Source organism: Ischnura elegans, chromosome 3 (genome assembly GCF_921293095.1).
Source record: "Ischnura elegans chromosome 3, ioIscEleg1.1, whole genome shotgun sequence".
Classification (NCBI taxonomy): Eukaryota; Metazoa; Arthropoda; class Insecta; order Odonata; family Coenagrionidae; genus Ischnura; species Ischnura elegans.
Window position 1 is genome coordinate 86,876,311 of NC_060248.1, and position 22,405 is coordinate 86,898,715.

General features: G+C 40.0%; 1 protein-coding gene across 1 annotated transcript in view; it reads right to left on the reverse strand.

The window, feature by feature from the left end:
- Nucleotides 1–10,451: 10,451 nt before the first annotated feature.
- Nucleotides 10,452–22,405, reverse strand: part of LOC124156118 (putative transcription factor SOX-15) — a 255,632-nt gene continuing 243,678 nt past the window's right edge. Inside the window, exons 3-4 of the mRNA XM_046530451.1 lie at nucleotides 13,382–14,674; nucleotides 10,452–12,818 (exon numbers count right to left, since the gene is read on the reverse strand). Of these exons, the coding sequence (XP_046386407.1) occupies nucleotides 11,962–12,818; nucleotides 13,382–14,674 (2,150 nt within the window). The 3' untranslated portion in view covers nucleotides 10,452–11,961. The remainder of the gene's footprint in view (nucleotides 12,819–13,381; nucleotides 14,675–22,405) is intronic.

Consider the following 22,405-nt stretch of genomic DNA (forward strand, 5'->3'; position numbering starts at 1 on the left):
CCAATTGGGACGCGAAAAAATTAGCACGCAGCCTGGTGAAATTCGCGAAAATATTATTTTCGGGGACTGGGAGAATTTGTAACCCTTTCCTTGGGCTTGCTCGATGAATTGAAAGAATAATCGATGTTTTTTTTACCATGTATGGTGACATTTCTTATTGATTCGATCAATTCAGATCGAGCGGCGTTTGGATAATTAGCTTACGGGTTAATTATCCAGATATTTAAAAAAACGCTGTGTCGTTGTCATTTGTTTAGGTGTTTCATACGATTTTAGCCATATTTTGTTAATTTAAACCGTGAATCGTGGAATAATAGACCTTAGGATGAAAATTAATAATGATATAATACAGAATAGGCAAGTAAACTCTGGATAAGATACCTAGGCAACTAGGAAACAGCTCAAATTTCAATGCTATATGTGCGACAGCTCTCGGTTAGTTCTTCAGAAAGACAGATGATGTCCAGTCACGCTGATTTATTCCACAAATGACCAAAGCTGTGAAGCAATTTTTTTAGTGCTTTTAATTTAATTTAAGTTTATTGCTAATTTTTTCTATGACCTCTCTTAAAAACCAACAAAAGATTCAGCTTCCGGCGTATTTTTGGTGGAAATCTATGATTTATAGCATATATAAATATTTGTCTATTTCCACCCTTCTAATTTCTACCTAGCCAGGTTTCGGCACATTCCCATTTTCAGGGTTGAAAACGGCATATACTGTCCCGAAACCTGGGTCGGTAAAAATAAAGAAGTGTGGTAATAGACTATAACCTACTTTCATCATTTTAAAACTTAACTGATAACTAAAATATACAAAGTAATAATTGAAACAGCTGTAGTAATTTCCACAAAAAAGTGAGGAAAATTACTACAGATGTTTCAAATATTACTATCTATGGACTTCCATAAAGTCAACTCGTCGACAGTCTGCCTAAACTTTACAAAGTTATTGTTCTAGCCCCATGCGAAGAAACTGATTTGAGCTCATGCAGATATTTTCTCTGAGGCCACAACCGGCGACCATCCACCAGCGAACGCCTCCCGTCTCATGGCTCGCGGCGGAGAGACTCGCAAGCAAGGGTACCGAACGCATACAACGGCCACACGGCCCTCAGCTCCCTAGCGCCTTGGCAGTTACTCGACCCAAACTGCCAACCGTCCGTGAATTTTACGGCCTGCCTTCGAGGAATCGTCTCCTCTTTTTCTCTCCCGGAAGAAATGATGATGCTGCAGCCGCTCACCTTCGCCCATCTCCCTCTCTTGGGACTGCCACACTGTATCCATCCATCGGTGCTTTGTAGCTCCGATCGTTCCCCAGGGGCAGCGACCTCTCTCCGCGACAAGGGAAGCCCCTGATGGATGCCCAGGCGACCCTTGCAGTCTGCCGGCCAGCATTCTCAATGCATGGTCTTTCTCGATAGGCAATTTTTGACATAAAATTTCCACTAAAATTAATTCGACATTGAGTAACTAGAGTTTTTCATGCACATCAATGTTATTGGTTTGTTGAATAATATCGATTCCTAGACAACTATTAACATAAATTTGTAGTTGCTCATGTAGTAATATGGTTGTCGATGGTTTTCAGTAGTAAGCAATAACCGCTTAGTGACAATACCGACTTAATTGCAATTATTAAAAATGATTAATGGCTATCAGCTTTTGACAGATATCTAATGTCCAATCAACGATTGTTTTTATATCTCAATAGTCGGTTGGCCGATGATAAGAGATTGTAAACGATTGTCAGCTTAATGCTGTGGCCTATTTTCAATTACAATTGACTACCGGTGTTATACGGGTCCCAGTATTTCTGGCCCAGTATTATTGGTCGTCGTCTGATGATGCTTTCACCAATAACATACCATCGCGTGACGGCGAGGCTGGTCAAAGCTGCGATGCACCGGATGCACCTTAGCTATTGCGGAAAACCAATCTCAACCATAATAAACTCACCGTGAATTCATGTACATTGAAAGGACCTTACGTATAACACATTATCAGCACAGAGAGCTAATGTTTGCCACTCGTAATTATATGAAAACTTCCCTAGGTGCCAATATGTTAACCAATAACTTAGAGAAATTTAACATTAACCCGGTGGATTGAAGTAAATTTGTCCATCGGTGTACTTATTATCAACTTGAGATAACTTTATCATGGCATTTGATATACGAATATTCATAAAATTTATATGGATAATATATTATTGCTGGGATGGAGTAATACTTGTCGCAATAGTATATTTGTAGCGCAAAAATTGGGGAATATTCAGTTTTCTCTAGATGGTGAGAAACAGAAATTGAAGGATTCCTCAGATTTGGCAAAGCACATATATTACAAAGTTAAACATATATTTTTAGGTTGCAGTGACAAGTAGGAATGAAATGTCCAATCAAATTTTTTTCATCGAATTATAAGTCAACGTAGTATTAACGTAGTTTTTGTTTCATGCATTTTCTTCTTTGAAAGAGAATTATTAAATAGAAAAATGCAGCCAAAACTTATAGTTCCATTGAATTGGTTAGCTGATGTTGGCTGCACAATTGCCACTAGGAAATTGCCTACATTTTATATTCTTTTGTAACAACCAAATTTTGTTGGCTTTCATTGGGGTTGTCAGCATCAACACTTTGGGGGGGGGGGGAGGGGGGGACAAATGGAGGGTCCGGGGGCACCCTCCGGGACAGGACAATATTTAAAAATTTCCAGAGTAGAACCCCCGTGGTCCGGGGGTTCTACCCTGGAAATTTTTAAATAATGGGGCGCACGCGTTCCCCATGTCCCCTGTGGCGGCGACGCCCGTGTTGACTGTTATTTATTCCATCGGAAGTATTCACTTTTAAATGCCGCATAGTTTGATGCAGAGAATCTAAAAACAAGTGCACCTTAGCTGCTAGCGAGTTAGTTTTCTTAAATATACCTAAAAACATTTTTCAACAATTTTAATGGAAGCCTTTAAATTTATTCTTAATTTTTTTGGAATCTTTGTCTCCCATTTTCTCATCGGTTTGACAGATGGGAACCTCGCAACAGGTGTGCTTCGGATGCTACCGAACAAAGCCTCTGGCAAATATGTAAAACTTTTTGTAGCAGTCATATTTGGAAGCAATTAAATTTATTTTTTTCCTTTCAACTTATCTGCTTCGTGACCAAGCAGTCTGCATTGCATTTCATAAAAAGTGTCATCTAACATGTATGCCACGCCGAGCGAAGGTTTCTCTGGCTCATTAGTAAACGGAGGGCCTTCGAGTTACTCGGGAAGACACGCATGGCATTGAGGCACAATCCATCTTTGGTGCAAAACGATTATATATTTTTTTTAAGGTATGCCAGTGTTGAAGCGTGCTCAGACTTTCGTCGTCATGACACTGAAATAACGATTACAGAGACCAGAAATAAAATTACTTTGCTTAAAATTTTCAGAGTCGGTTGCAGAGAACATTAGTGTGCAGATAAAACGGTATGTGGCGAGATGTTATGAAGTATATGGCCAATGATTACACACGGCATATAAGTGTCCCTTTTTTAAATTTAAATTTCGTAAACCACCAATTTCATAATTCTCATATTTTTGACGATATGGCGTTGAAACTAGTTGTGCTAGTAAATATAAAGCGGACTACGTCATAAGTAAATTTAAGATAATTTTAATTCATTATTTCATATAATTTTCAGCATTTGGATAGCTACTAAGACGGCTTTCTGAATGATTAAGTGAAATGAAATAAAGATCGGAACATGTATTCAGTGATATTCTGATTTATTCCCACGGCCAAAATACGAAATGATATACTTGTTTAATTTTTCACACAAGCAAAGTAAAATGTTTTATTGCCATGTCAAACAGTCAACGAAAATAATAACTTGATCATTAAGATTTTATGGTTATTTATTTTGGACATATGCCATGAAAGAAAATTCAAAGTATGCAACATTCCTGTTTGTTGATATTGCTGGATTAAATGTAATTGAACTGTTCATGAAGTCTTTATAATTAGCCTGTCTGATACGAACTCGGTTTTACTTCGAACCAACTTTGGGATTTAAATATGTATTCTTAAATGCCATTCAGATGTATGAAATATGACGGGATGGACTTCTTGGTTAAAATATTTACCTCGGATTCATATGCGCTAATTAATTTCGATTTCATATGTGTCTAGAGGTAATAAAATCAAACGAGAAATTATATGAGGTAGAAAATTTTACAGCTTGCAAAAGTAGTCATCGAAATTTAGAGCTATTAAAGGAAATGGTCTAACACAAAATTTAATTTAAAGATTTGCTTTCAATTTTCAAAAGATAAAATTAACTCCTGTAGAGATCGAATTTTGAGGTCTCAACGAGGCGGAAGGATGTCATAAGCAATATAAGAAAACACTTCAACATTTGCCTCCTGCTTATCATATATAATTGTCATAACTCAAGGTGAAGTTGTTTTAATCGAAAATGGTACTTAATATATACTAATCGAACTATGCTATATTAGTGGTCAGATAAGTAGAACTTGGGACTCATTGGCTTTGTAACAGCGTAATACACTAAAGAATTTTATCTTACACCTTTAAATTATTTGTCATATGATTTGACTGCCTACTGGCTCATGTTTTCAGCAAGAAATGATTTTTAATATTGAAAATTTTTACAAATTCTGTGATTTTGTCGGGATCCTTTGAAATCATATTTCACGTTCCATAATTATACCTCATAAAATAGATCAGTATTTTGATGATGATTAACAGCCTAATTATTATGATCCGCGAGACTTCAAGTGAAAACTACTTATAAATCATATCAAAGTAAAACATGAATATAATTTTTTCTTTACTACCCGAAAATCACTAAAACGCATGCGAAGTTCCACTAAAGTCACCACAATATGAAGAAAAGCTTCCAGCCTCCCTAACAGTGAAGAAAGGCATTACGTAGCCACTATGTATTCCACAATGTTTATAGATAAGCCTCGATAGGTTTTCACGGCTGAAAGTCATAATCGAGGCAAAATATTTTCCCCATCGATAGGCACTTAAGAAAGGAAACGGTGTGAACGTAAGCAACGCATATTTCATTTCACTTCGGCTAAAACACCCGGGTGTCGTCGCTGTTGACAGTTGTTCGACTCTGAAACGCACTTACTCTCATGATCCTCTCGGGCCTCGCCCCTTGAGCAAGGAGTTAAGGAAGCGCCGGGAGATTGTGCAAATGGGTTGTTGCTGAAATCTGCGGGGGTGAGCTTGGGTTGTGGGTCGAGAGGTATGGGGGCCAAGCCGCCCACAATGGACGTGGGTGTCGCTTGGAACACTGCCACGGGTACGCTTTATACCTACGTATGCGCCGTTCGCGGAGAGCGAACCGGAGGACCCGTATTGTCAGCTGAGGGCCCCTCGAATGGAGCACAATTTACTTGCATCTGCTCAAGAATGTAATCCCAACACGCTTCCAGTTACAAGTGGAACGAATGGACAAGCCAAAAGTGAGAGTCCCACTCCTGAATATCTTTTAGGAAGCACTTTGAAATCGCACTTCAAAAGTAGAATTTATATATGTTATTGGAGTATATCTGGTCATCTGCTCAAGAATGTTGTCCCCACACGCTTCCAGTTACAAGTGGAACGAATGGACAAGCCAAAAGGGAGAGTTCTACGCTTGAATATCTTTCAGGAAGCACTTCAAAATCGCACTTCAAGTGTAGAAATGTATAATTGATTATTAAAGTATATCTGATCATGTTGCACTATATCAGAAGTGTAAGTTTAAATTTTCCAATTATTCTCGTTGCACAATTCAAAATTTCATATCTTGAAGGATTTCAGAGGTGAGAGGGTCTTAGTTCATTATATTTCTGTATCGCCTCATCTAATTTCAGAAGAAATAAATGTATAAAATATCGTTCGTGAACATGTAACAATTGAGGCAATTCTTGTGTTTTATTCTACCATTGATGCCCATTGCTGCACACACCGTTCCCGGAATCACTAGAAACTTCAGAATTTTTGTAAAACTAAAGTAAATGAATAGATGAGGGAAAGTAAACGAATATTTCATGCTAATGTTTCTGTCTACAGTTTCTCCGTTTGAAAACTTTCTCCGTCTCGCTGCTACACTATAACAACCGTAAAGAAGATCTCGTTCGCAGATACTCACTCTTTAAGTTCAGTTTCTTTCCGGATTTTCGTGAATACAATTACCGTAAAATTGTTCAAAAACGATCGTCCTTTGTTTCCGTCATATTTTCTATAAACAATAAAAAATATTAGAGAGTAGGTTATTTCCTGAGAGAACTTCTTGAAAGGAATGATCTGTAATCGTTCAGCTTTCTTTTGATGGAAGCTTACCTTCCTTACTAAGTGTTAACTTATATTTCTATTTCCTTAAGGACACAATTGTATGAAAGAAATGAAATACGGATAATTGTCGTGTGCCTCCACAAAAATGTCAGGTTTAATAGAAGTGTACCACAGGAAAGAGGGAATAAAAGTTAACTATGAAATATATTGAACGTGCAATGATTGTCACAAATAGGTGAATTACAAAACTTTAAAACTGCATATACCTGTAATATTTGAATCTAAACATTCTACTTAAGATGGGACATCTGATTTCAATTTTGTACGCCTAATTATTAAGCTTGTCTTTAACTTCAACCTATTTCTGTCACAATTTCTCTCCCATAACATTTATTCAAATTATCAAAGTCATCATACTCTTGTTCGAATAAAATCCAACACTCAGTTCCAATTTCATTCCTTCCTCTCTCCATTCTTCCGACTTGTAGGCATAAAATGCGTTCAGGGCTTGTTTGGGACACCACTCAAAAGAAGCACCATCAAAACCAAGTTGTCCTATTTTCAATGGTTCATTGGGAAACATTAGTGGATATAGTGACTGAGAGTAAATTATGATTTTTTAGTTCCGGTAGTCAACGAAAGTGATAAATTTCAAGTTTGAACTCCAAATGAGGAGGTTTTTCTCCGAGATTTTGAACTTTTCCATCAACTCAAAGACATGGGCGGCAAAGTAATTTGAGGATAATATTTAACTCTACATGGATTTCGAAGATTTCAATAGGATGGTTATTTACTGCGAATATAACTTTGTCCCGCAGCAATGGCGTTTATCTCATAGGGCGTTCATCTCATATTATATTACTCGGAAAAAATGGGACTCGTGTTCGTTACGAGGGACTTAGTCCAATTATGCATGAATCCAGAAAAATAATAGAGCACTTCCAATGTATTCAAGCACAGCTCTACATTGGTTCTAAGCAACCCGATTTCCACAACCAATATGGTCAATACAGGCGAAAATGACTTATGCAACAGCACAGTAAAAGCATCTTACATGTAAGACTTTGGTGCCGCGTGCATCCGAAGGGCAAAAGGAATCTTCCATTACTCAGTGGGTGAACCTACCTCACCATCGCGGTCAAGATCTGAACTCAGTCATCCATGAACGCTAATCAGTGCGAGCGACTGGGATGGTCGAACACCCATCTCGTATCGGCCCATCTCCCTCCGGGCCTTTGCGCATCAGGTGGATGATGCCAGATGACGAATGAAAAGTCAAAATGAGAAGGTGAGAAGTAGCGGAAATAGAGGACTCGAGGGGGCCACCTTTCGATAGGAAATCTCCAATATCATATTCCTCGGTGGCGGCGGAGTAAAGTCCTCGCCTGCCACCTCGAAGGTCGCGGGTTCGAGTCCCGCCGGGTAAGTTGCCCTTATCCAGGGCATGGGCGTATGTGAGTCCTTCATTGTTAATTATTAATGCCCCATTGTATAGGCCGTAAAATGTGCTGTTTATGGGGTAATGGAAATAAATAAATAAATGTATCCTACGTTAGGGCAATAACAAGACGGCATTCCCATTAAATTCGTTCAAACCATACATGCGAAATGATAATATCTCACTTAATAAAGTGAGAAATCATCACGATGAGGCTGACCACAATTTCTGCTTTAATATAAACTAAGTGAGGAGAGCGAAAACGATGAAGGAGTAATTAAAAAATGACATTGCAGGGATTCGAACACGGGCCACTAATATGACAGCCCTATTAGCCACCAAGGAGTCCATTACGTAATAGGCAACTATGCGAATATTGAGTTCATCTTTGCCAATTTTTAGTCTCTGCCGGGGGATAAACACATCTTGACGTTATATGAGTGATAAAAATTCTTAAAGCATTGTATCCATAGGCGATATCGAGCGCAGTCAAACGCGCAAGAGCAGCTTTGGCCCAAAATCACTTGTTCATGCAGTGCTGAGTAGTTATTTATGGGCCTAAATAAGAAAGGACTTTAAGAAAGAAGAAGAAAAGTGTTTTCTAATACGATCCATAAGATTCACTCTGCCACAAGATGTGCCAATGGCAATGGCAATACTATGGGCATATTTACTCCCATTTAAAATATGGCATCTTGTTCTGGTGTTCTTCACCCAATGAATCCAGAATTTTTAAAAAGCAAAAAAGAGCTGTGAGACTAATAGCTAATTCTTATTATCTTGCCTCTTGCAAACCTATTTTTAGAAAGCTGGGCCTATTACCTTTTCCTTGTATCTATATTTTACGTGTGCTGTTGTGTACTCATAATGATAATACCCAATTTAAGAAAAACCTTGCCGCGCGCAATCACTTTACAAGAAGTTTCAATGACCTATATGTACTATATACTTTACTTCACATACACTTTATGTCACATATGCATTACAACTGCATTGTGTGGTACAATCTCTGTGAGTCTAAAACTGTGTAATGCTTCACCTAACGAATTGAAGGGTAATAATAGTTTTTTCTGTTTTTAAGTCAAAAATCAAGGAAATTTTGCACCATAAAATTCATTACAAAGTAATCGATTTCATAAATGACAGAATTTAATATTGTCATAGTACGTTTTGTACATTTATAAATTATGCTATCATTTCCTGACCTGTCCTATATCATGTACTTGATCGCTGGATCAATACATATTATTATTTTTATTGCAAATATCAGCTTGGTCAAAATGGAGTCAAAGAAGATATTATCTTGATTGTAGAATCTGGTAATGCAAAAAATATGCATTAATAAAAGATTGTAATAAAGAACTTGAGATAAGAGAAATACCGAGCATTTGTAAAGAAACCTATCCATTTGCTCGTAAAATGTATGATGATGATATTAGATCATATGTTAATCCCTAAATTAGTATACTCTGTGCTATTTATGCATATATGCGATGCTATATTCATAGGTGTCAAATTACTGTGAACGCGTATTATATCTCAACACAGCTACAGATTTGAATCCTATGCCATGAAAAATAGTGGCACCAAGGTTTTTTAAGCAACCCTAATTGTAACAATCTACATCATGAGTTCAAATACTTACGATTGACATTTTGGTTTTAAAAAATCACCAACGCCGATCTCGCTGAGGTCTCTCAGGAAATCAATTTGGAAATGGCCAATAAGGACATGATAATTGGCTGTGTTACCCTCAGGTTCAACATTCCCCTATGAGCGTACAGGAAAGCAGTTAATAGACGCTAACATTAGATAGCATGGGTCTAGGTAGAATTTACGTAACAAAATAAGTAGAGAATGAAGACTAATAAAGCACTGATCTATTCCTAATAACCTAAATACATACTCTCTCTAATGCTTACGGGTAGTTATCATTAAGTGTTCTCTCTCTCACTTATTCTGTGAAAACGCCAAGTTTATTTAGCAAGCGTCCTCTATTGGGGGCAGTTAACACGAAAACAAGAGACAAAAGAAAATCAGATGATCGTGTTTGGAAGCCTCCACAAATATGTTTTCTTTTTAATATAATAAGATTTTCACATGAAACTCTCTTGACCACAACTCTTCCTTTACGTTTTTAAAACATAGTTTCCAGTTATTATCACGGTTTATTTTTTGTGAGTAGTCCCTTTACAACTTTTTATTCTTGGTTTAAATCCGGTCACAGTTTTTCTAGATAATTACAAATTATAATTGGTTTAAATCAATTTGTTCTACTTCACCTAGAAACTTACTTACTTCACCTGGGTCCGGAACTATTTTCTTCGGGAATTAAACATTGATTTTGGCCAAAAAAAGAATGCACTTGCAGATTTTACCTTGGTTTATACCTGCGTTGAGAAAAGTTCCGTAAAATATAATTTTGCGGAAACGGTCGTTTGAATTACTTTGAAAGATTTTTTCCCTTGAATTGATATTTTTACTCTAAGTTCAACAGGAGGAGAATAAAAAGAATATCATCAATTCATCCACTTAGTGTGTGTAATTCAGTAGGCTATGGTATGGATTTATGGTATGGATAATGGTGTGTTTAATCTCTGGGAGGTTGGCAGATCAAATTTGGACTTAAAATTTCAAGCTCCCTTACAACGCAATTCTTGATGGATTTCAACCCTAAAAAAAGTAAAACTACATAGGATGCAACTTCAGAACACAGAGAGTATCGCATACAATTTTAATGATTAATTTAAAAATCGTACACATAGGTATACCTGAAATCATCTACAAAAATATGACTTTATATCTATATTTTATTTTCGTCGTTTAACCATTTTAACAAAAAAACTGGCATATTAAAATTTCCATGAAAACATATTTCTTCAAACCTACTTGCCTAATAAAACATTTAAATATGGTCAAGACGAAAACGTAATTACATAGAAAACATTTGAACGAATTCTTGATGTAGTTGAAGTTACTTTTTCTCAAAAGTATAAAGATATCGCTTTGGTCCCGCCGACTGATTTTTGCACATAAAATAACAAATCAATTCCTTTCTCAGCTTCAGTTTTTGTTGACAGAAGTACTCCCGAAAGATTCTTGCTCGCAGTCAATTTTTGACTGAAATTTCACTGGAAGACACCATTCCTATATAATTAAACCGAACAATTTTACGAAACCCTATCATTCTTTCATTCAGTTACATAACATTTGTAGAATTTTTTTCATAATATTAATACTTAACAAATAGATATACCATTCTTAGAGGACCGTAAAAAACACTTTACACGCTCTAAGAGTCTTTATATGAGGTGAATCACAAGCACAGAACACTTCAAAATAATTAATATAACAATTAAAATCACTTTTTGGTTTTCAAATTATAATAAACATTCAGTTCAGAAAATATATATATATATATAGACATCTCTGTAATATTGGAGTTCTCTAGAAAAGTCTGGACGGAAAAAATGGAAGAAGCCCCATCGATTGGAGGGCTTTCATGCTGGAATCCTCACAGTGAAACTGGCTCATGTCCACGGTAGAGCAACGGCGATATCTAAATATTCTTTGGTCGCTCTTTCAGACGCATATCGATTTGCGCATGCGTCAGGACTACCCTGAGCAAATATCGTCCAGGAGCACACTCCACCACACTAAGTCATTTCTTCGACAGACGTTCCAAGCATGCAATGCTGACCGTCAATCTGTTTGGATTCTAGCAACAATCACGCCCTGTGAAAGCCACTGAAAGACTGCACATCGTTCATACCTTCCTGGCATTTATGTCAACGTTGGAAGACAGACGAAAAAGAGTAAAGGCATTACCAAGATATAAAAGTGTTTCTTCCTCACACGAAATCATTTGAAAATGTAAAGATTTCTTTGTTAAACTTAACAGAGAGTAAGAAGTTCCGATTCACAAAATTGGGATATAGTCAACAACAACTTCCTTATAGGAATATTAACACTATCTTCCAAAAATAAAATAATGGCTTCGACTAAAGGCACAGTTGTCCTGGATTCATGAAGTCCACATATTTTAAAATACAATTACAAAATGTTTTTATTACCAGGCATTCAAAGGCGCAACTAATAATCTCACGATTCGCTTGGGTCATAACTATTTCTTCAAAGGACACTTGGGTTAAGTCCGTAGTCAGTTTGAGCTTTGCTCAGCTGATAAAAGGACAAAGTTCACTTCCATTGAAATACAAAAGAATCAAGACTTCAACTGCTGGACAGCGTCTTCCTCACGTCCGCAAGGATCACGCTGAAGTCTTCGTCGTCCTGCTTGGCGCCGTGCACCGATGCAGACACCAATGCACCACCGCTTCCTGGTCCCAGGTGCTCATACTCGTATCCCCTGGGTGCGCAATGCAGACCCATCGGGTCACCCTTCGCCGCGTGGTGCGGGTACCCTGCGGCCTGAGGCTGCTCGCCATTGTGGTGGTGCTGGTCCATCTGGTGGAACAGGGTGTGGTGGTGCGGGTGGTGGTACGAGTTGTGATGCTGCTCCATGGTGCCGTGCGAGGGGACCAGGCCCCCGGCGAGCTGGTGGTGGTGGTGGTGATGCTGCAGATGGTGCTGTTGGTGCGGGATGTGGGCACCGAGGTGCGGCTGGTGCTGGTGCCCTTGCTCGTAGTTGTGGTTGGAATCCAGGGGTGAGGGGAGAACTCGACCCAGCTGTCCTTGGTGCTGGTTGTTGTGGTGGTGAAGGTGGCTGCCCCCTTGGTGCTGCTGTTGCTGGTGGGGAGTCGAGGGCTTCAGGTACTTGTCGAATTCGTGGACCCCGAGGTCGTTGGAGGGTCCACCGCCGAGGCCCTCAACCGATTGCCCTCCGTCTTCCCCACCGCCTCCGCCACCCGTGTCCATAGTGGGCAGCATGTGCTGGTGCATCCGCCGGGCCTGTCCTGGGCCTGAACCCTGGGTTTCCTCGTCGCCTGCCATCTCTACTTCGATGATATCCTCGTCTCTCACCATACCCTGGCCACTGAAGTCCTGCTGAACGTGTTGCTGCCTTTGAGTCCGCATACCGAAGGGCGACATTGACTCCGAGCTTCTTTGTGACTGTTGATCGCACGACCCTGTAAGAAGAAAATTTGCAATTATGTACCAACTACCGAAAATAAAAAATGCTACCAATTTGCATATAAACAGCTTAAATAAATCAAAGGAAATTTTTACGCTATTATTACTTGTGAAAATATAGTGAATGCTAGAGAGAATGAATGCAAAATAAAGAGTAAACGCATGAAGAAATGGGCTAAACGACGTTAATTGTTGAGCCTGTTAATATGTCAAGTATTGCCTTGACATATTAACAGGCTCAGCAATCGCCAATATAGAAACATTTCTTATTTAGATTCAAAAAGTCGATAGATCACAGGATGGATAAAAATTCACTTTGGCTTCCATCCCAAATTAGAGCAAACAGGATCTCTAAATATCACTTGAATCATTTTTGACGAAAAAATTGTTTGAAAGCCTTTTAAACTTTCAGAGAAGCAAATTGGTCGATATGAAGACCGTTGAAATCATCGAATACAAGTGTGGTAAAAATTGTCTTTTTTTTTCAGAAAGGGTCATTCCCTCTAAATACGGTATTTTCTATGAAGCAAGAGGTGATTCAATCTAGATAAAATCTCACCTGAGAAACCATCGCGCATGGAATAGGAGCCGTGACTGAGGTAGGATTGCTGTTGAGCAGACGTCGTGGACGCCGCCGAGATGGGTGGGGTAGAAGAAGAGTTTTGCTGCTGCTGTTGCGACGCCGATGACGAGGAAGACGACGCAGAGGACGCAGGGTAGCTATCGACCCGCGAGGAAGAACCAACTCCCCCGTCGGAGCCGCCGCCTCCGCCGCTGCCGCCGGAGTTGCCTCCACGGGAGGTGCTGGCGCCACTCCCGGCACCGCTACTCGACTCCGCGGCGGAGAGCAGGGGCGGGTAGAAGGTCGTGCTGGCCACGACGCTGTTGGTTCCGCTCCCACCGGAGTGCTCGTGGCTGGCAGTGATGCCGTAGCTACCGCCGGCGCACGTGATGGTTGACGGAGAACCAACGTAAGAGGAAGACGAAGAAGACATCATCATCATCATGGCCCCCAGGCCCGATGAAGATGGCCCACCCCACCCATGTGTCTGTGCGTACGGGTGGTGGTAGGATGCGTTTAGCCTCTGTTGCCGGTTGTAGGCGAGCGTCTTGAGGAGGTGCGAGGGATTTGAATGCGCGGATAGGAAGGCGCTGCCCTGCCGGGACTTGTCATCCGACCCGGAGAACTGGAAGTTGTCCTTCTCCTGTTCCATTGGGGACATCTCGGGGGTGGGGAGGGCGTTGGACACCACCACGTCCTCCCCGTGACCCCCCCTACCGCTACCCCCTGGGTGCTCGCTGCGGCCCAGCGGCTCCGGGCTGCCGGTGGGCGAGGCCTCCGGAGTGTGCGGGAACTGGTAGCTGCCGTAGCCGGCGGACGAGGGCGGCTGCTTGTGGTGGTAGGAGTGCGAGGGCGGGGGCGGAGGCGGTGGGGCCAGAAGGGCCGCCGAGGGGCCGTATCCGCCGTAGCCCCCGCCCCCCTGCTGCAGGTGGACGCCGTTGGGCTGGTAGAAGGGGGAGGAGACGGAGGAGGAGGGGGAGGATTTGGGGAATGGGGTGGAGGAGGACGAAGAGGAGGAAGCGGGGGAGTGGGAGGGCAGGGCGGCCGTTTGGGAGGATGGGGAGCCCCTCTGGCGCCCCCCGGACCCTCCGCCGCCGCCGCCTCCGCTGGCCCCGGAGCCTCCGTTGCCCCCAGCGCCTCCGGAGGCGCCGCCCCCGCGCTTGCTCTGCTTCCGCCGCCGGGGCCGGTACTTGTAGTTGGGGTGCTCCTGCATGTGGATCACCCTCAGTCTCTCCGCCTCCTCGACGTAAGGTCGTCGGTCCTGCGGGGTGAGGCCGCGCCACTTCTTGCCTGCCGATGGAAAGAAGATACGAAAATATTAGTAACAGAAAAAAGCCTATTTTACCACGAGAAACTATTAGCACATATTATAGGAATGGTAAAAAAATCATATCTACAACAACTAGTAATACAGGATCCTGATCTGAATCAATGACCGACAGCTTCATTTGTACAATCCTCGAATTTTTATTATTTATAACTAGGAACCATTAACCTATTCCACAATAAATTGGCTGATTAGGGATTAAGAGACCGAAATTCAATGATGCAGCGCAATAAAGCCCGTGTGTGCATTTATTTTTAGGCATAGGATTTATTGATAAATTAACGGCACCGATTATTCACTATGAATGACCGGCAAGTAATAAAAAAGATGCTATTTTTGGTCACGAAAGTGCGAAATACAATCTACAAATTCGAATTTATTTCCGAAAATATCAAACTACCCTAAATATAAAACTATGCTTTGAAAAGAGTTGATGCAATCTGCAACATACTGAGAAGTAATACATTCAGTATTGCTCCAAGGAATGTTATTCATTGCGTTGTAATAGGCGGCCCTCTAGGATAAGGAGTAGTTTCGACACGTGCACCACAAATCTTGAAGGATGAACAGCACAATCAAAACGTTTGAAAGCGGGAGAAATAATTCATTTGAGGAGCTCTAAGCCCCTTAAATTATTTTAAAGCTCTTGTCCCAAATAGGAAAGATGATCGTAAAATTGATGTCGATGATGATATCCGAGGGCATACTCTTCTCAACGTAAAATATGGAACGGCGTGGGCGGGGTCCGGTTCGAAGCCGTTTGCGGCACTATTTTTCCTCTCCTGCCTGGCACACTGAGGTTCCATCGCCGGCCGCTCCATGACTGCTCCACTAGCTCTTCCCGGGTGCCGGGTGATTTACGAGTGGCGGGGGTGCTTGCTCGCTAGCTCGGTGCACTATTCCGACGACGGGTAAGCAGATGGTCACTGAAAGGTGCTCACTATCCAGCAGCCTGCATAGAAGTTTCGCCGCATCATTGGTTTTACAAGGTTCTCGCAGAAACCACATTAGCTTCGAGGAAAATTATCACAAACTCTCGCGTTATTGCTATAAATTGCATAAATTCAGCATCACTCTTTTTTTCCTCAAAATTACACGGAAATTCATTTCATCATTTAGATAGGAAGTGGCCAACGAAAATGATCCATCGGCTCACTACGGAAATGAATCAGAAGTCCGCAGATCGTATGCATAATTTCGGCAGTTAATTCATAAATACGTAAATAATTTATTTTATAACATTAATTTTCACTACTTTTAGCATTATAAAGGACATTTTTTTTGTAATTAAAGGTGATGATCTCGCTGGCCAGAAAAACGTTCAAGGCATGCTAGACGCGAGTTCGCCACCCCTGATTACAATTATGTTTCCAATTAGAGTTTTATCACATTAAATGACCATCGCCCACAATATTAGTTAAAGTCTTTTCAATCAAATGCAACAAAATGTTACCGTGACTAGAAAAGAGTATGCACTAAATTATCCGACATTCTTTTAAGCCTCCAATATCCGAGTATCTTTCAGGTGCGTGCACCATGTAATATCACCATCATATTATAACAAGGATATTCGTAAGAAAAAACCTCTAAGAGTCGCCTTTTTCCAAACATACATAATAACTGATAGTGGAAATTTCAGACAAAGACCAAATTTTAACAACATAAGTGACAAAATATATTCTCTGCAAACGGTAAGGCATCACATGGAGAAATATTCGTAGAATGTGTCAATTTTAGGGCTCATGTAATGCGGTTTGCGAATTTAAAAAAATTCCCGTGTAACACGCAAAAAGAAAGTATCATATGATACAAGAAAAAATTGTTAAAATTCATTCGGCTTAGGCCAAAACGCAGTTTCACTTCTCTGCCAGGCAGCTTTTAATCCACTTCCCCGAAGTTAAAAAATGAATAAACCTAGCAATTAAAAATAATTTCCATGCCATAGAACAATGAACAGCAGGTACGAATTTTCCTTTTGCCCCATGCAATGATACATGAGCCCGATTTCAATTACGATCATCAATCATAAATTCAAACAGCTTTCTTTGATCAGAGAGTATTCTTAATTTGAAAAGGAAAAGGGATTGAAAGGGAGAAGGATAGTCAGATGCCCTTATAAAAGTGATAAAACTCTACGCAGGTGTTGGTTACAAACATTGCCATAACGCGCACATCAGATACATCCCGGGTAATTCATCATACTCTACAATGTACGACAATGAGAGCACATGCCAAGAACCACGTCATTTTTCACAGAGTCCGAGGTGAAATGTGGAAGTATAATTCACGGATAGACATTGATTGGGAGAAACTACTATACTAGACTGCACAAGGAAACAATGAGAGGTATCATTAGCGGACCGTTTGTGAAACAGAAAAAATGCAAAAACATTACATGTTGCACATGTGAGAGCTAAAACGAAGAGAGACGAAATGCTGAAACCGATTGCGCAAATAGAATTTAGGAGAGGGAAGAAAACGTGAGTCGTTGTCAGAGAGGAAAGTACGCATTACTCCCCGCCTTGGAATCGAATTAGGATCCTCAGATTAAGTAAAGACTGCTTATAAACGCTAATCTTCAAAGGCTTTTGGTAAAAAAGCTGGACAAAAAGTCATAGGATATAATGTTTTGCCTACTGAATGTTCATAGTTTAGTGCGCTCAAATAATACTTTTTGAATAAAAATCGTTGGCTGACCCTTATTATTCGCAAAATACATGCATCATAAAACAATATTCTGAAACACGGAGGTACTTACTCGCTTCCTGAGTAAGTCGCAAAGATAGAGCCTTGCATAACTAGCATATTGGTTATTTGAGAGAAGACTCCGTTAAAGTGATAACCAAGGTGATCTGCCGCACGAAAAATTCAACAACTCATATACTTACGAGAAGAACACTCCCAGTTATAACTGATTATCATTATTAAATCAATAGCTATTCTCTCAGGATCGAAGATAGTTGACTTCCGATCTGTTCTCCACCCATAAGTGTAGACTATTAAGCAATAATAGCAACTAGGGAAATATTGTGTATGAAAATTACTAGATTGAAAATGTTTCCCTGAAAGCACCATGCTTTAGGCCACGACTGAAGATCCACTTAAAAATGAACATCTTGAATAATGAGAATACTCGTTTAAGCTGATGGTATTTGCCGTTCCAATAGATTACTTCTGATTTCGACAGTCCCATGTAAAAAGTTGTACGAAAAATAAAATTTGGCGGAACACATCAGTATTGTTTCCTCCCTAGTAAAAAAAACAACAAGAATCTCTCCTTGAGCGAAAGAATTTTTCCCACTTAATTTTAGAATACCGTTTTTCAGGTGTACAATCGCGAGTAATCAGATAAGTGGGGAGGAAGCATAATCCGGGTGAATTTAAATCAAGACCACTTCGTAACGACGTCGTCGTCGGGTCTTCTTTTTTTTCGAGTTCCGGGTCCGCGGAGGAGTCTCACTGGATTTGCTAATGGTTGGCGGAAAGGACGGGGGAGGTCTGGGGGCGGAAGGAGTATGGAGGGGGGTGTAATAGGTTGGGGTGGGGGTGTGTTGAAGCGGAAGAGTGGGGTCAGAGGTAGAGGAGAAGGAGGAGGAGGGGATGGGAGGGAGACGGATAATTAAGCAGAGGTCATGTTGCGAGGTCAATGGCACGGAAATATGTTGATGACAGGGACAGGGTGGTGGGAGAAAGGATGGCTGACTTGATAGTGCGTGATATTCCCAGGTGGCCCGAGAGTGTTCGTGCAATTAAGGGGCAGTATTCCCGCCTGCTGCAAAGAGGAAGAGTGACGTTGCTGTGAGACGTGTATGTCGCTCATTTCGCGAGCCGCGAGCATGGATTTGAGAGCGTTGTCGATTTGAGCATGAAAAAATGAACAATCATGCCTAAGTATTGTCAGGAAAGTGGCAAAAATGGGGAGAAACCAGCACAAAATTAGATCAGATCGAGGCTCAGTGAAGTATCAGAATTTTCAACCCAAGAAAAAGGCGTCATTTTGATGTAAATAAACGAAGAATTTCGTAGGTATTCCTCCATTAAAATGTAATCACTTTTTGGAATTGAGAAACCATGCTCACGGAATGTATAAAGTTTCCGCATGTGCACTCCTAACTGGATACATCCCGAAACAATTACCTCGGCAATACGGCTGGTGTTGTGACAATAGTGTTGACCTCGCATCTCGTGGTCCCGGGTTCAAATCGAAGTGGTGGAGATTTTCATCGGAATATCTGCGCCATTTAAGATGCTGTGTCGAGGTTACTTTAATTACAACGCTATCTCAATCTCTGGATAGCGGAATGATCTTTAGTCTACGGTATTTTTCGCAAAGAACTGCTCTCCTCTTTCCTTCGAATTAAGATTTAACCCATCTGTCGGTCGCCATCTCATATGCTGCAGGAGAATATTTAATAAAACATGATCAGATGGTCGATTACGTACGAATTTTAGACAAGACGACCTCAACCCCAAAATTGAATCTTTCGTACTCAAGTGAACGAAAGCTGCAAACAAATAACGAGATAATAGAAAATGGGAAATAAATCGTAGATGTGAAAATATTTGCGTGTTCATCAAAGGATACAGCTTATAGGAAGGACTTTTCTCCGATTCATCTAGCTAAGTCTTTAACTGACAAGATTCGTCGACGCAGTGCAGACAGCTCACCAGTGAAATGAAAAGCATACCGAGCAGGAATGCATAAAGGACGAGATAATCATTAACATATTACTCATTCGGACGCTTTAAACAGCCGTTGGAATTGTGCTCCGGGAGACAGTAATAATGCAATACGCCCAAGGCGTGGACGGCAAGCACTTCTCCAGTGTCGGACTCCCCAAGTTGCGAGAAAAGAAAGCTTTTCTTCGGAGGATGACATGTTTACGAGCGGGAGAGAATTATGAAACCGAGCCTACCTTTAAACGTCGAGCGAAACTGGTCACAAAAAATGGGGTAAAATGTAAGGGGAGCAGTAAAAAATGACTGATGGGATGAATCTCGGTAAGCGACAATGGAGTTCGTGAATTACTGATTGAGTGAGGACATGGGGCTTTGAAAATCATTTTTACCACTAATTTTAAAGTTAACAAGTACAATTTAAAACGATATAGCTAGCAAAAGTATTCTATAGCGATTTACATAAAGAGTAGCTGATATCAATGCCTATACTATATAATCTCCATTATTTTCAAGCGGTTATTAATAGATAAAAACTCGAAATCCATAACACTTTGAATCAATCGTCATCTCTAGGAAACTCAAAAGAACGTCTCTTGTCCACAGGAAATAATACAATTCACAAAGCAAGGGAAACATAACCATGAAGTAAAGGATTTCAGGACTCTTGGGCATGGAATGAATATAATGATGAGCTGAAGGATGCGCGCAAATTCGTCATTTCTAGGTTCAAAAGTAGGTTCAAGAATTGTTATTTGTCCGTCCTTCATTCAAAGGTGAATTTCAAATGAATAGAAAATGTGTCAAAAAGGCAAGTATTGATTAACCCAAGTAATCGAAAAATTGACATTATTAACTGCAAAATGAAATTTCTTCGAAAAAATTGCAATACAACGAGAAAAATATATGTTAGAGGATATATTATTGAGAAATTGAAACGAATTGAAAGAGTCTATGTATTGGTTCATGGCACGATATCAAAACAAAGGGAAAGAGTAGTTTATCAGTTTTAATATAAAACTGATGCATGGAGGTAAATGATCAATCAAAATATTTTTAATCGCTGATACGAGATTAAAAAATAAGGTTACGAACCAGCTCAATATAAATAATCAAGATTTACTTAATCCATGCAATTGCTATGATCAAGTAACGAAAAGCCATACCACACTAACAGATATTTTGGTTCAGAAGAGTCCATTATTAATCCGAAACCTTTCAACAACACAATAAATAAAGAAAAGATTCGAAATAAATAAATCATAATTCAACATGTTGATGGTGCCACAATCAAGAACGTCACCTAGTCCTCCATTCGGCTTTTTATCACTAGCATAAAACTTTAAATGCAATTTAAGTCTCACAATCTTTACACATAGCAATTGAATGATGAGTACAGTCCTGTTAAACTATGGAAATGAAATTCCCCAAGAATTATTGAGCACGCTCAGCTCCTTAATACGATTCCCAGAAATGCATGCAAATTGAAAAAGCGATTAAGGCGGCCATTTTAGAAATCAAGGATAAGAGCAGAGGGCGAGAAGAGGAAGTGACACAGCACGTAGTGACACCGGATGTGACGAAGGAACCGCAGGATGCATCGGTCAAATGCATCAAGGTGACGAATTAAAGTCTCTATTTTCCATTCTTCTAGAGAGCATGCATATGCATCATTGAGGCCGGTGTTATGCCTTTGATTAGGCAAAAATTGTAGGAGCAATCTAGCTCGCAGAGAAAAACTGTTGGCACCTCTCATTTGAATGTATGAATTTCTTTTTCGTCGCCACGGCTAAAATATCGTAAATCTAAATATTCACACACTTGAAAATTTCAATGAGAGCTGTCAGCACAAAAATGAGCATCGTCGATGAATTTATACAGCGTAGTTAGAAAACAATGAAATGACTTTGGTCAACCAAAGCGCTACATCATAATTTTAACTTCAATTAGGTTCTCCAAGCATGAAAAAACTATAGGTAATACTAATTTAGCAACCTAAGGTGTAATTATTGCTTACTTTTTTTTTAAAAGTATACCGGGACTAGCCGTGATGATAACCTCTGCGGGAGTAACCCGCAATGCACAATCGTGCGAAAGATCCACAGAGCATACTTATCCAGAAATATTAGAAAGCTCGTTAAAGAAAATCATAAAAATACACTTTTTACACCGTTAGTGATTGTGGAGAAAGTACAGTGAAAGAATCAAATTTAATTCATATTAAGTAGGTAAATCGATTTCGGTGCCTCAAATAATGTACGGTGTAGAAAGGAATAATAATTAAAGATGAATTGAAAGAATCAGAACTGAAAAGTAATCAACCTTCAGAGAGAAAATATGATTATCCTAAATAATGTTTTGAATATCACGAAATGAATATAAGCACATGTCTCAACCTGTTTCTAGTAGGGCCTATTAATGCAGCAAGTCATGGAGAATTTTTCGGATTAGTATAAAGTTTTGCGTTAAACATATCAAACTTTATTTATTTATTTACAATTTATAGTCAAATTTCCATTTCACTCAGAATAGTTAATATCCGGAAGGAAAAGTTCCCAGGGAAGATCAATACATATTCAAGAAATTGGGACATATACAGAAGAATACAAAGAAGCTTGGGGAAAGGATAAATGGAGGAATAATGAACACCAGTATTAGGATTGCAATCCCATAAACGAATGAAAAATCCGAAATAATAATGCCCATTCGTTCGAAAATTAGCTCAACATTAACCATTTTGCATGAATTGCAAGCAAAAATACCGCTTAAATAACATAAATAATTTTTTAAAACTCGAGGTCAACGAAAAAAAAAACAGATCGAGGCCCAATGAACTGCGGGTATTTGACGTCACGCAAGATTTCGTCTACGGCGCCATCTTGCAGCGTCATCGCCGACGCAGGATCCCTGGCATAACACTCATCTTCCAAAGAAGAGGAGATGGGGGAGGGAGGGTGGAGGAATATTTTTACCGTTCGCGATTATTCGGACTACGGAGAGTGAGGAAGAGAGAAATA